Source organism: Diorhabda carinulata, chromosome 11, assembly GCF_026250575.1.
Source record: "Diorhabda carinulata isolate Delta chromosome 11, icDioCari1.1, whole genome shotgun sequence".
NCBI lineage: Eukaryota > Metazoa > Arthropoda > Insecta > Coleoptera > Chrysomelidae > Diorhabda > Diorhabda carinulata.
In genome coordinates this window covers 3121565-3137033 of record NC_079470.1, presented here as the reverse complement: position 1 = coordinate 3137033, position 15469 = coordinate 3121565, and the positions used below count along the sequence as shown (strand labels likewise).

At 34.0% G+C, this 15469-nt stretch overlaps 1 protein-coding gene across 3 annotated transcripts in view; it reads left to right on the top strand.

Moving 5' to 3' along the window:
• The first annotated feature begins 361 nt into the window (after window positions 1-361).
• The window catches only part of LOC130899407 (probable multidrug resistance-associated protein lethal(2)03659), a 34891-nt gene continuing 19783 nt past the window's right edge, over window positions 362-15469 (top strand). The window contains exons 1-4 of one of the 3 annotated variants that reach the window (XM_057809331.1): window positions 362-496; window positions 8199-8294; window positions 10587-10817; window positions 13975-14405. In XM_057809331.1, the coding sequence (XP_057665314.1) occupies window positions 8212-8294; window positions 10587-10817; window positions 13975-14405 (745 nt within the window). In that variant the 5' untranslated portion in view covers window positions 362-496; window positions 8199-8211. Of the gene's footprint in view, window positions 497-2364; window positions 2381-5628; window positions 7420-8198; window positions 8295-10586; window positions 10818-13974; window positions 14406-15469 lie in introns of those variants that run through there. The other 2 variants (XM_057809332.1, XM_057809330.1) reach the window with 2 other exon arrangements.

The following is a 15469-nucleotide window of genomic DNA, read 5'->3' as shown; positions in this document are numbered from 1 at the left end:
CCGAACCTAACCTAACCTAACCTAACCTAATCTAACCTAACCTAACCTATCCTAACCTAACCTAACCTAACCTAATCTAACCTAACCTAACCTAACCTAACCTAACCATTCTTACATTGAAAGGCTTTTCTTTGGAAATTTCAAAATACGCATATATTTAGTTATTTTGAACCTTATACAATAAAATATAATACTTATCTTCAGCTGTTACATAAAATGAGATTTGAATATTATTACAAAAATTCTCTCATTATTTGTCATAAAAATAAGATATTTTAGCATAGATAACAACTAATTCTAGTACTTAGATATGATATGATTGTTTACTTAGATAATTAATGTTCAGTCCTTATTTTTATGATAATGTTTGTGCGACATTAGTGTAAAAAAATAGAAGCGAAACTTTCTTTATGTTCATTATTAGTTTACCACAATCAAGTGGAGTGTAGTGGATCGAAAATAGAAGAACAAAAAAGAAGTCTACACATACAGTCAGGTACAAAAATTTATTTTGAGTTGAAATCTGGAGGTTTTCAGGTGATATAAACGTAAGTTGATGATTATGTTTGTGAGTGGGAGTATGCCAAATTTGCTGGAGTGAAATTATATATCCAATAATACAATGTTCTTGCCTCAGAGTAGTGATTCCAGAAGAGGCTGATGTTGAAGGGTTATTTATCAATTAACACAAGCTCTTATTTACCATTTTCAATATATACCTGATTCCTGGATTGCATTAGTTTCTGCAATATGTTTTGAATAGAATATATGCTGGAGTTTTTACAAGTAGAACTGTTTTTTGGTAGTTTTAATAAAGTTAATTTGCTGGGTGGGTGGGTAAAAGATCCACTAATTGACAAAACAAATAGTATCGGAGTTTGTTAGTGACCTCAAAATATTTATCCTTCATCGATGCTGAATCCCTACAGTATCATAGCTATGAAAGAAGCAAATGCGATAAAAGTTGATTGCTGAAGAACACCTGTCGCTTATTCATCTTCATACCTAGACGAAACATGATCAATATGGTCACACAAATTTTGAAAAAACAAGGAAACTATTTTAAAATCATCTAACGCCAAGAATTAATTTTGTAACTCACTAATTTTGAACCATCAGCATAGACGAGAAGTTCATCCGAGAATATCAGAAGCTATAACTGTTGCGTAACATAAAAACGTAGCTTCTTGGAGTGTAAACTATTGCTGAAAAACATCTTTTGCTTTTCCATTATGATATCTCGACGAACCATGATCAATATGGTCACAAAAATTTAGAACATACAAAGAAACTGCTTTGAAATCGACAAACGCGGAGATTTAAGTTTGTAACTCGCCAATTTTGTACCAAATTCAGCTAGATTGTTGGTTTCCTTCAAATCAGTCGAGACCGTTATGAATTAGGATGATGGAGTCAACTATCTCGCACAGTTTTTTAATTCACTGGAATCACCTGGATTACCACCTCACAATTAGCAGTTATAAGTAGGATCAGTTGTCATCATGCTGTGTAACATTAATCAACCTCGATTGTACAATGGAAGAAGACTGAAAGAGGTGATGAATAACGTCATTGAGGCACCACTCATTAAGGGAAAATAAGAAGGAGAGGATGTCTTGATCCCGCGTATACCGATCCAACGGATTTACCATTCGATTTCAAACGTTTACAATTTCCTTGTCACTAGAGAGCGTATTTGTAAATATAGAATTAAAAAAGCGATTTTTTTTAATTTACCCAATTAAGTGGAGTTTCATATACGATAATTGAAATCTTCAATGAATTCTGAGCATTTTTGATTCTACAATCCTAAATCTATCACTTCAAATAACAGGTGGGGGAGAGTGGGAACCTGATAGACCGGTTCTGCGTAGCCGATTAAGATTTTTCTTGACACATTTAAATAAAAGTAGTTTCAATATTATATTCGTTTACCAGTCAATCAAGTTAAATTGAAAATATGAAATAATTATCAATACGTTTCGTATCACTTCTAATCAGAAAGAATCCCCATTGGATGCAGAAGATCCAACATGAGGGTCGTTGGTCTGTAAATGTGTAGATGTGTAAATGTGTGTTATGAGACAATTCATAAAGAAAGATAGTTAAGAAAAGAATCACTACTTGTTTAAGAAGACAAACCGTTAGCCATTCGTCGTGACATGTTCTTACAACATGATGGTTACCCGGCACATTATTCCATATATGACGGGAATTTTTTAGATCAAACATATCCTGATAGGTGGATAAGACGTGTGAGATTTTTTATTTGATCACCTAGATCTCCAGACCTAACTTGTTAAGATTTTTATTTGGGGCCGAATAATAGATTTCAATTACACCAACGGACTAACAGGATATGATTAAAAGGATACGACAGGTAATACGTATTCTAATGGTAAAACTTGATTTCATGTATGAATGACATCTAGAGTACTACTAATTACGTAGTTGTTAATTGTTAGATTTGTTACATATGGTTATTTGATGATTTCTTCTCATTATTAGTAATATTAGCCTTACATTCAAATAACGCCATTTAGCGATGATAATAAGATTATTATAAGAACAGTTAATTAATTAATGCAGGAGGGCTGATGAAAAAACTTTCTATCCAGAATAAATTTTTTATATCCATTTGGGTTAACCAGCCTATTAAACGTAAATTCTCACCGTGTACGCATTTCTAAAGATATCTCGGAACAGAAAAAAGATATCAAAACGTGATCTTCGCTTTTGTTTATTTTTAAAAGTCATACTTGAAATTTCATTCTAATCACGTTGCTAATTAAATAACTTGGAATTAATGAATTTTGTATTGCTGGATAGGATCTCTTCCAAACATCAAGTTTATAAGAATCGGCTAAGCAGTAACGGACCGTCAGTCATTTTTCCTTAACAGGGCTCCCACTCTCCCCTACGTCTTCTTTGAAGAGGTAGGCTACAAGTTGTAATCTAATCCATTCTTCAGGTATAGCCAACGGCCGTCTTTAGTTTTCCAAACGGATTAATTATTAAAAACTATATTCAGAAATTTTTCTATATAAATACTACTAAGCAATAACCAAAAATTTTTCGCTTTAATTAATTTTTTTATTGTTTAACTCACAATATGAAATTTTTTTTTAATTGTCAAATGTGTGTTACGACTACTGTTTGCTTCTTTACCACAACCTTGACTTGATAATAACTGCGCTTGCCAGGTAGGCCTCATACTTCGAAAATATTTTTTCATCTCTTACTACTTTAGTGTGGAATATTCTATATAAGAGGGTGGTCTAAATAGTTTCCGATCTCAACTTGAAGATGTCACAACTTCTCCATAAAACAAGTGCCGTTTAGTTGTTTGAGTAAAAAAAGAAAATATACAGGAAAAATATTTATTGTAAAACAATCTTTATCTGTTAAACTAATTTCCTATATAGCTTCGGAAATTTTGTAGATACTTGTCGTAGCACAAATTTTTATACGTCTTTCTCATAGGAGGTTGCCGCCTTTGTTTTCAATCAAGTGGTAACATGTTCTTTAATCTTGTCATCATCGTTGAAGTGTCTTAGGTATCAGAAAAGATAAAAATCGTAAGGAGCTTGGTCCGGACTGTACGTAGGATGATCAAACACGTCCAGGTCACATTTCTGTAGAAGTTTTTTTGTTACTTTCGCAGTTTGAGGTCGGGAATTAGCTTGGAAAAAACAAAACATTTTGACAGTAATCCTCGACCCATTCTTCTGTATTGCAAGGCGCAATTGGTCTCAATATAGAAATAAATCAGCAAGACAGCAGATACCTTTTATGTCCCTAAAATCAGTGTACATGAGTTTTTGAGGTGTCAAGATTTGCTTGGGTTTAATTTTCGTTTGGACTTTCATTCCATTGATTGTCATTTAGTTTATAGGGTACCATGAGATATCCAAGATCCATTTCCCGTGTCTATTCGAGAAAAAAAATCATCTCCGTCTTCATTGTACCGTGTCAAATACTGGGTACTTAACGTGAGTAAAGCTTACCAAATTTCAGTTTTTCAATAACAACTTCATGAATTAGTGATTGTGAGATTTGCTGAAAGTTTTCCTTAAGCTCATCAGTAACAAAAACCGATGTCCACATCGGTCTTCATTTTGCACTTGATCACGTCTGACCTACCTTTTAATCATTAAATCACTTATAGGCCAGAGCACTTACAAAAAAAGCTTTTGGTTACAAAATTAATAGTAGAAAAAACGCCATCGTGTTCAAGGGGTTAAATAAAAGTTATGTGCATGAAATTCAAGATTTTTTGTCTATGCGTTATTTTTTTAAACAATAAAAACACCGAAAAATCGGTACAAATTTTTGTTTTTTGCATTTTGCGCTGAACCTATGCAAAACTCGTTGTTACTATGGGTAATATTATAGAGAATTGAAAAATCTTCTAAATAAGCTTTTATAAATCAAATTTCGATAATTTGTTGCTTAGATTATTCAACCGAAAGGAGAAAATTTTTAATTTTTTAAATTGCTTATAATTTGTTTAATTTTGAATATAAAGGTTTCTTATTCACTGAAAACCGAGATCTTTATGTACTTGATCAATGCTCCAAAGATGGGCCCTGTGGCCCCATAGTTTTTGCAAAGAAAGAAGAAGAGTTGAAATAAAAATCCCCCATCTCGGTTTTTTGAATTTTTTTTAACCTCAAAAAAGTCTTCAAAAAATTGGTAAAAAAAATTATAAACAATTTATTGTTTTTTAAACATTTTATAAAAATATAGTAATACCAATGTCATATTCGGAAAGTCGGCAGTTTAATTTGGGGCGAAGCTAGACATTTTTTTTTTAATTCACTGCGGCTTGGTTTTTCAATATTAAGAAATGTTTTTTGCGTCATTTTGTAGGAAAATTTTTATTATTAAAAGTTTCAATAATCTATAATTGAAAATGTGCATTTGATAACAGTATTAGTGACACTGTTTTTCTCGGCTGCTCCGCGAAGCCGCGACGGCGGAGAAGTGGGGATAACGAAAAGAAGCAAAGACGGCGCGCTCAAAAATGCTCCCACACACTTCAAATCTGCTGAGCGCTGAAAAATATTAATTATCTCAGTAACTATTAGGCCGATTTTGATCTTTTTTTAACTGGGCTAACTCGTTTAGCTAAAACTAGCTGTCACATTAGTTTATTGCTAAAATTAATAATTTTCCCAGAGTTTTCTCCTCTATAATTTTTGCAATTTTTTGTAAGACTTATTTATTAACTAAATAAACAGTTATTCATACTAATATAAAATTCTTTGCATTCTAGGTGAAATACTTAATTTTATGGGAAAATATTTCGTATTTACTGCTTTACTTAAACGCATTTATAGGTTTCATACATATTATTTTCAAATAATAAGAAACCTTTATATTTAAAATTAAACAAATTATAAACAATTTAAAAAATTAAAAATTTTCTCCTTTTGGTTAAATTATCTAAGCAACAAATTATAGAAATTTGATTTATAAAAGCTTATTTTACCCATAGTAACAAAGACAAACAAAATTTGTATCGATTTTTCGGTGTTTTCATTGCTTAAAAAAATAACGCATAGACAAAAAATGTTGAATTTTATGTACATAACTTTTATTTAACCCCTAGAACACGATGGTGTTGTTTTTTTCTACTATTAATTTCGTAAATGCCCTGGCCTATTATAGCTTTTTGTCGGTAAGCCTCGCATATTGATAATTGATTTTCACTTGGTTTAACTTTCTCTGCATTTAGAAGAAGAGTCACAGATCGGACTTCACAAGCGGTGGCATTTTCAATTGAGGTTGACATAAAGAAGTTTTTCAAAGAAACCATTGGCATCATCAACCTCAAAATGGCGTACATTTCATCGGCTTGAGTTAGAGTAGCTGCTGCGCATGATAGTAACTGCGGCTGCAGTGCTGGCACTGATGGAAATAGTAACGTAATTAATATTGTGGATATACCGCGTAAGCTGGAAAATATATTTGCGAATGCTTTGAGATATTTTCAATATAATTTCATCTATTTTGGACGTCTTGCTTGCTGTTTGGCAATCTAAGTGAGTCGTTTTGGACTACTAAAAACTGCAACAACTAGCAACATCATCGGAAAACTTCACCAAATGATACTGGATAATCGTCGAATTAAGGTCGAAGACGCTAGATGAAAAGAATACTTATTCTTGGGTACAGTTTTTGATACTTGCTACTGAATCAAAAACGCATTCGAATAATCATTTTCCAGACCTCATTGACTCGGTTTGAGCTAATTGAGTCGGATATGGAACTGTATTCATTATATAACTAAAAAAAAGACCTCTTCTTATGTTTTATTGATTACGAAAACGATTTCGACAAAGTAAGACACGATAAGGTGATGGACTGACTTTACAGGAAGGGTCTAGACGAGAATGACCTCAAAATCATACGGGCGTTTTATGCTAACAAAACTGCAGAGGTGAGAACTGAAATCGGAGACACAGAACCATACAGCATCAAAAGATGCGTGCGACAGAAGAAGTTAGATGAAGCAAGAGAAGGTGTTGAAATCAATGGAAAAATTCTTAATAATATAAAGTACGCTGATGACACGTTCTTAATTACAGACAGTGAACAGGTTCTTCAAGCACTCTTAGATCGCATAAAAATTATAGGAGAAGATCATGGAGTTAACATTAACATCAAGAAGATCAAAACCATGATTGTCTCCAAAACATTCAGTCATCCTCCCATGTCTATCAAGGAAAATGGTGGCATCATGGAAAATGTCGAGAAATTTAAATATCTGGGGTGTTGGATAACAAAAGATATACACCCAGGTATAGAAATAAAATCACGAATCGAGCAAGCAAGAAAAGTCTTTCTAAAAATTCGATCTTAAAATCCGGTATCGGATGGTGAAATGCTATGTATACAGTACCTTAATATACGGAACGGAGACTTTAAGGTGAACTCACTAAGGCGCTTAGAGAGTTTCGAAATGTGGATATTTCGGAGGATGCTTAGAATTCCCTGGACCGCTCATATCAGTAACAAAGAAATAATGCAAAGAATAGGCACCGACAGGGAACTTATAGAATTGATAAAGACTCGAGAAACCTCGTATCTTGGACACATATATAAAAATGACAATTAAAAACTTTTGCAACTCCTGATCGAAGGAAAAATCGACCGAAAACGTGATCCTGGCATTCGACAGGTTTCATGGCTGAAGAATATTAGCGAGTGGATTGGTTTAGACTCTCAGACCCTGATAAGAAGGGCTAGAGACAGAAATAACTTTGCTGGGGTTATCGCCAACCTTCGTTAGAAGAGGGCATCCAAAGAAAGGAGGAAGAAAGAAACTGTAGACTGGATCCAGCTCTACACTACTGAAACGAAAAAAAAAGCGAAGAAAAATGGATTTCAAATGGCGAATTTGCTCCGACAAAGGTAAATATGTTTTAATTAACCGAAAAAGTGATGGCGACCTTTCGGGATAGTGGTCATCGGTTATTCTCAAAAAGATAAAACAGTAAAAGGAGAGCATAACGTATCATTGATTGATAAGTTGAAGGCAGTAATTTCAGAAGAGCATATGTGAAGAAAAATTCACGAATTGCATTTCAAATACCACCCATCGTATACAATGTATCTAGTGTCCACTGACTCTTTCCTGTTGTCTAATTTTAAAGTTTCACTTATCATATGAAGGCTTTATCAAATAGGTAAGCGCCTATTTTGATGAGAAAGACGTCAACTATTATTTGGAAGGGTTCAAAAAACATCACTGGACTATGTTGAAAAATAAAAATGATTATGGGAAAGAATTTTTGTTTATTTATTAGAAAGGAAAATTTCTAGGCAATCTTTGTAACTATCAGTTGGAAAATTCACGGATGAGGTTTTTGATAGTATTCTAATTCAAACACTATTCTATAAGAATATTTCTCTATATTCAATTGATATGCGCAAAAAGTTATTCCCAAATATTTTGTTTTGTTGCTTGTATTAGTTATATCGTTAACATTATAGTTTGATTTGATATACTTATGTATAAAATGAATTTGTGTATGCTCACCATGAGATTTACACAATTTATTTTGATTTTATTAAGGTGTTAATATGGTACTGAAAAACAATGTCATTATTCGCTGTGATCGAACATAAAACCAGTTGTTTTTATATCTATTTTTTTTACTTATTGTAAGAATCTTTCAACAATTTTACAGACGATTTTTCATAATGGAGGAAGTTAAATCGAATATACCGCTGAAGAAAACTTCCCCGCGAGATAGAGCTAATGTTATATCAACTTTATTTTTTTGGTGAGTAGAGAATTTCTCCATTCGTAATCACATATTTTTCTCAGCATTTTATGGCCTCTATTTTTCTTAATGTAGTATCTGGTATTTATAAAATGTAACAGTTCAAACCTACCACTAACGATAACAGCAGTTGGGCGCCTGTAGGGTAGGAATTTAAATAAAATTTTAGTTACCGTAACCAAATATTAAATTGGCGTTCGATAGAGAGAAGCGATGGAAAACAAACTTCACTGTCGGTGATCCCGAGAATCTTCAACGATAAATACATTCTGAATACTCTGTTTACGATAACACCACGCCAACACTCACAACAACACAAATTATCGTCTTTAGAGACAATGTAAACTATAATCTATTAACTTGACTTGTCTGTTTTATGCTACATTTTCTCGCCAATAAACATTCTCCTGAGAAAACTAATTCCAGCGGGAAGGTGAACTTTTAATCTCAGACAGTGTAATTGTGAGTGTTGGTGTAGTGGTAATGGAAACAGTGTGTTCAGTATGGATATCACCAACGATTCCAGCAATTCCAACTAGGATAGATACATTATCTATTATTCTTCAGGTTCGATACGACGTTCGACAAATATACTGCGTTTAACCTTACAATTTAACGTTTTAATTGGCCGAATTTTGATTCACGTTAATCCATTTGTTTAAATGGATAGTGAATATATAGGAGTTACTTTGGACAGCAATATTTCCTTGACTTCCTTCCTGGAAAGGAGATGCGGCGACCATGTGGGGTAGCAGTCTTTCTAATATGATGTGGATATTCGAGATCAGTCTCAAATCCATATTAACTTGCGCTTCCTCTTGTTAGAGAGAAGAGGACTTCCCAAAATGAAAGGAAATATCAAAGCTGAAGGAACTGCCAAGAGGATGTCCACAGCAACAGTATAAAAATAGTACTAGGGTTGAGGGGGATAACAAGGGTAGCAAGGTCAACTTTAATTTTTTATATAGTCTCCATTTTGGTTAATACGTAAGTGTCCTTCAAGTTTTTAAAATAGCTGGTAATCACTGGGAAATAAATCTGGATAGTATGGTGGATGTTTAAAAAATTCCAAGCCTATCTGAGCTATTGCGGCAGTTACAATGGCTGGCCTGTGACTAAACGCGTTTAGAGAACAACTTTACGTAATTTACTTCGGTGTATTATTTATCGCGTTACATAATTTTGGAATTGAATTGGCATAGAATTAGACCTCTAATTATGGTCTGTTTTACAATTGAATCTACAAAAATTACGCTTCCACCATCCGGAAATACTGAATGTTGAATTTTTTAGTCTCTACATCATTCATAGTAATGGATCTATTGTTACTAATTTTATCTTTGTCTAAAATGTTTTTTCTGTTCGAATTGGCCTGTATATATCTGTCAACATTCGTGGTATTCACCTTGCAGATTATTACAGACGAGATCATTGATTTTTATTATATTTTTGTATAGACTCAATCAAACCCACATAATATATTATTTACTCGAATAATACTGCGAATTCCCCTAATGTATTCACAAAATGTTTATGACTTTGCGTTGCAGTCAACTCTGTTAACCGCAAGTATTTAATCACCATACGTTGCACTCGGCTCGAACTCTAACCTAACCTAACCGAACTCGAACTTCTTTTGTAGATACGCTTCAATATAAAATAAGAGCCTGCGCCTTCCAGACCTTCGTTAAAGAAAAAAGGTTGAATTTTTTTTGTGAGTTCAAATTCTAATTCAAAGCTTCAATCGCGGAACTTTTGCTAATTTTCAAGTAATAAGTATACTGTATGAATTATTATTTTCAAGATATTATTAACGTAACATACATAGAATAATTTGATTGAGTGGTTGTTCCAGCTCGACTATAACAAAATGGATGGAAGCAACAAGTTAAGACTTGTCATTGATGCGGGCACAAAGATTTTTGCGAGCGCACTCTATTTACTATATGGGTCAAGAACTCATATACTACTATATTACATTAATAAACGAAATACACATTTCAGCTTTTATTCTTCAACATATATTGTGACTTTTTACCTTATAATTAGTGAAAGAACTCATAAAAAACCTTTATACTTAAACGTTGGGTTGGCAGGCGCTGTCTCGAACTCTAATACGCTCAGACTTATCAGTTTTTAGCCTGAGTCTGAACATTATAGGCTACAATGTGTCGTGATGATGTTTTCTATTTGTGAGTGAAGCGGAACAAAGGAATCATCTCTCGTAGTAGTTTCATAAATATGTAAAATAAAATTTCTTCTATGATTATACCAAAGCCATATTTGTTTTAGCTGGTTATTACCTTATTTCGTGAAAGGTTATAAACGAGAACTCACTGAAGATGATATGTATCAAAATAGAAAACAGCATGAGTCTAGCGCTCTTGGTGACAATTTGGAAAGAAGATGGAACGAACACATCGCAAAAAATAAAAACCCTTCTTACGTTAGGGTACTGATGGGAACTTTCATTTTTGAAATTATCATATTGAATGTGTTTGCTTTCATAACAGAAGCTATCAAGTAAGTAAATCAGTATATTGTCCATTAATTTGGATGGTATTAGATTCTGATAAACATCATCAACATCATCATTATCATCATTATTTAGCTCATCTAGGTTCACGTATTGGAATATATGCTTTTGTTTCCATTTCAATCCAATTCTATGTTTTATTTCACAAGTTAGATTATTTCTCGATAAGGATCTCACGTCCTAAGTATTCATAGGAGCTGGTATTTGCTTTGTGGTCATATATTGTCGGGAAAACACCCTCTACATCACCTGGATTACTAGATTACTTATTACCTTTCCTTACCGATCATTTCTCTATCGCCGTAAGGTGAAATCCATATACCAAATTCCTTCTCACCACTTTCTACGGGTTTCTTGTAGCTTCCCCTGTAATTTAATAAACTCATTCATCAGAAAAAAGGCTGAACACACTGTTCACACTAACACTACACCAACCAAGTTATCGTCTTAAGAGACTAAAGGTAAACTAAAACCTATTAACTTGACCTACCTATTTTATACTAATTTTTTTCACGAATGAACCTTCTCCCTCATTAATTTTAGCGGGATTCTTCATATTTATTCTCTAGGTACTAAACTATAGAGTGGGCTGTGAGGAATAGGTCGTTTGTCCCTATTTATATTGATATTAGATCTAATAATTTCAAGTGCATCCAAAAATTTATTATTGGATACATTTCGTAACAATTTGACATTATTTTTGTTTATTTCATCATTATGACTGCCAGCGTAATCGGCACTACTATGTTTTTCGGTCCGCCCCTTTTTTTATGAGTTATGTGCTCTTTGAACCAGATATTAAAGGATCTCTCAGTCTGCCCAATATACTTCCCATCACAATCATTACAACTAATTTCATATAAAACTATCTTTTCCAAATCTGATATATTATTCTCAGGATAACCAACAATTGTTTTAATCTATAGCTGGATTTATAAACCAATTTAAAACTCACTCTGTTAAAAATCCCTTCCAATCCATTTGTATAAACAGAATCAAAAGGGCAACTTTTTCTTGGTCCTCATTTTGATTTTGGTGAAGGGTAGTTTCACATACAGATTACTTAAACCTATGACGGTTAATTATCTCTATCTACAATTCTCTTATCATAACCTTTGAGTACAGTTACATCCTCAAAAAAGTCTTTTATCTTTATCTGTTGAGTTAACATCGAAAGATACGCTAAGGAAATGACTTAGAAAAGAGGTTGACAAAAGGAAATAATACAGCGGCTGTTGTACCCAATCTCAAATCTACTAACCATATAGTTTAGTTCCAGCCAACCATTTTAATAAAAATTCAATAGGAAAAAGCTGACATGCACACACACACACAAAGCAACCTTCCAATTAAAGCCCTGCTGATATCAATAATCTTATACCGTAACTAAAAACCGAAATAGCAAATTCTTGCATAAAATATTCTTCACCAAATCAAAAATTATACCTAACGAGCACCTTCCTCTCATCTCTCTCGTTTCTCAGGTCTACCCTTTGCTCTAATTCATAATAGGACTTCCTCTTTCATTTTTCTAATTATGTTTCTCAATTTTCTATATGTGATCAGCCCAGGGGAGTTTCTACACCTTATTATGTTCTCCTGCTCTTGCTCTAGTCCTTTATTTCCTTTTACTTTTATTTTTTAGGTTTGTCCTCAATAGTATTAGCACCACATCTCTATCGAGTATTTTCAGTTAATCTAATTCTTCTTAGAACTGGATTAAGTAACAAGAGGAGCAATCTGTCGAAGGTATAAAAACTGGAACCATGAAATCATGCCCAACAGTGATTTTAAATCTCCCACCTCTCCACAAAGTACTGAAAAGCGTGGTAGAAAAAAAATTATTGTTCAGAGACGGAACCACCAAAGAAAAACCGTCCCTACATAATGACCAAACCTGGGAGATGCCTCAGGATGATTCAACGAAATAGTTTAGCTTGGAGAAAAAATTGACTTCAGTTTTAAGCTGTAGAAGTAAGTGGGATCAAAACACCATACAGAAAATGAACGAAAATGCCATTAAATGATATACGGAGGGATATAAAGCAGCAGACATAACACACGAGGCATTTTTCAAGCAGAAATTTATGTAATTGAAAAATGTGTCCAGTTCAATCAAGAGGAACTATCGCAAACATGGGATCATCATTCTGTCCGATAGACAAGCAGCCATTAGAACTGTAAGCTCCAATATTATAAAATCCAAACGAGATTGAATTAAACGAGCTAGGAAAGAAAAATAGAGTTACTCTACAATATAGATGATAAACTTCTTAAAGCAGACAAGTTCTTCATGGGACCTGAATCCTTCTTTGGTATCAGCTACAGAACAATAGAAACAGTATTGAAAAAGAAAGTAGATAGGAGAAAAACCAAGTATTGGCACAAGTGAGATTAATCTACGAGTACTAACAGGAGTTCTATCGGAGCACTGTCGCTTCAACAAACAACTGAAGACGCTACACCTAGCAGATAATACGGCGTGCATATTTTGTTGCATATATAGCTGGTCTTGGTCCGTGTGTAGATCTGGACCCACTTGGCTGCTTCTCCTCTTAGCTAATGGATGAGGATTTCTTGCCACTGCTCTCTGGGTGCTTCGGTTTCGTAGAGATGGTCTTCGAGCTTCCGGATAAAGGATTCGTGGCCATCTTGATATTTGTTCATTTTCGATTGTCTGTAGGGTCATGGTGTTGAGGTGCTCTGCATTTCGTATCCACGGGTCATTGGTCTGGTTGGCTGCTGTGGTTGATTGGACGTTGATTCCCTCTGAAGTGGTTCGAGTGTTATCCTTCAGGGTGACTTTTCTATTATGCTGGACGACATTCTCTCATATGAAATATTAAGGAGCTCCAGCGCACTACATCTGGGAGAATATGGAATGGAAGACGAAGATCTTTCAGTCATCCCACATTCTGAAGGTATGGGATTAACAGATCAGCTGTAAACACACACTGGGTTCCCCAGTATCGCAGCAAAAATTGGGGACAAAATAGATTCTTTGGATCGCAGTGTATATCATACCCTAATATTTACATATATAGTTTTCATCTTTTATGTCATATTATTGTCAGTCCACTCATATTTTCATTCTTTAGTGACTTCGAGTGAAATGTTACTTTCAAATATTTTAATCGTTTTCAGAATGGGTCAGCCGTTTTTGATATCTCAACTTTTACTTGTATATGAAACAACTGGAACCGATGAAGGCAAAAATGATATTTATTTTTACGCTGGATTGATAGTTATCACGTCGTTTTTGAATGTTATCCTAGTACACAGATTCAATTTGGCAATGATGCAAGTTGGTATGAAAATGAGAATATCATCGTGTTCTCTCATCTACAGGAAATCATTGAAACTAAGTAAATCAGCTTTGGCAGAAACTACTATAGGTCAGATGGTGAATTTATTATCAAATGACGTTGGTAGATTCGATCAAGCCGTACATCATCTCCATCATTTTTACATGGCACCGTTAGAAACGTTAATAGTTATGGTTTTATTGTATTACAATGTTGGATGGACAGCTTTGTTTGGAGCCGTTTTCTTATTACTATCTATACCATTTCAATGTAAGTATACCAGTTTTTTTCTAAAATAAAAAGGAAGTACAGGAGAGATGAGAGATTAGGGCAATACTTGGGATCGCGAAAATAAAAGGCATCTAGTTCGAATTTTTAATTAGCAAAAATAATATAAAAAAGGAAATATAGAATAGATAAGATAAACTAGTTAAGCGTCGATCGATGGATTACATATAGCGATGAATAAAGACAGATGGTGGATGATTATACGAGGGTTCTTTACGAAACATTTCCAAAAATTATATTTCTCAAATTCCTTACATTGGTCTTTATTTTTCTACAAAGTTTTCATATTTATTACACCATTCTATAAGCTACTTATGTTGATAACCAGTTTTGAACTGCTTTTTTCACCTATGGCGAACTCGTTCAGGTCTAAACTATAAAGCGGTCGTCAATATTTTCCCAATCAAAATAGCTGATCAGATTTGGAGTGTAAATAACAGAATGAAGTCTGATTGTCAACTAGCAAAAAAATTGCACACGCTGTACCATTCAAACATATATGGTAATAAGTTTTGCTGGCGTTTGTTGTGTGTTTCTTTCTCCACTTTTTAGACGATATCTGTTTCGGAAAGTGGTAGTGTGTCAATGTCGTCTGTGGTGAAGCGATAAAAAACCGTATCCTTCAGCACCGTATTACGTCAGCAAGCGGCGGTAAACTTTCAACCGAATGAATTTTGGTTCAAACATTTTGGAAACTAACCTCTCCGATATTTTGCGATAGAAATGTTTTTTTTTGAATGACAGACTCTACAATACCAATACTGAAACCGAGTTCAGCCGAAATTATTGGATAATTTTGTCTGGTGTGATGATGGTTCGCGGTCGACGATCATACTACTAATTCTCGATGGTTTCGTTGCTATCTTTCAATGCTTTGGCTTATTTACAAAGTACAAAAGTTCCCAAGTACTCATTACCGAATTGATTTCGTAAAGGACTAAGAATTTACGTGTTTTTAATGTATTGCTCAACGGCGGTTCGCACTTGACGTTCAGTCATGATCTTAGCACGTGTGTGAGACGTGAGTTTGCGACGGATGCTACATT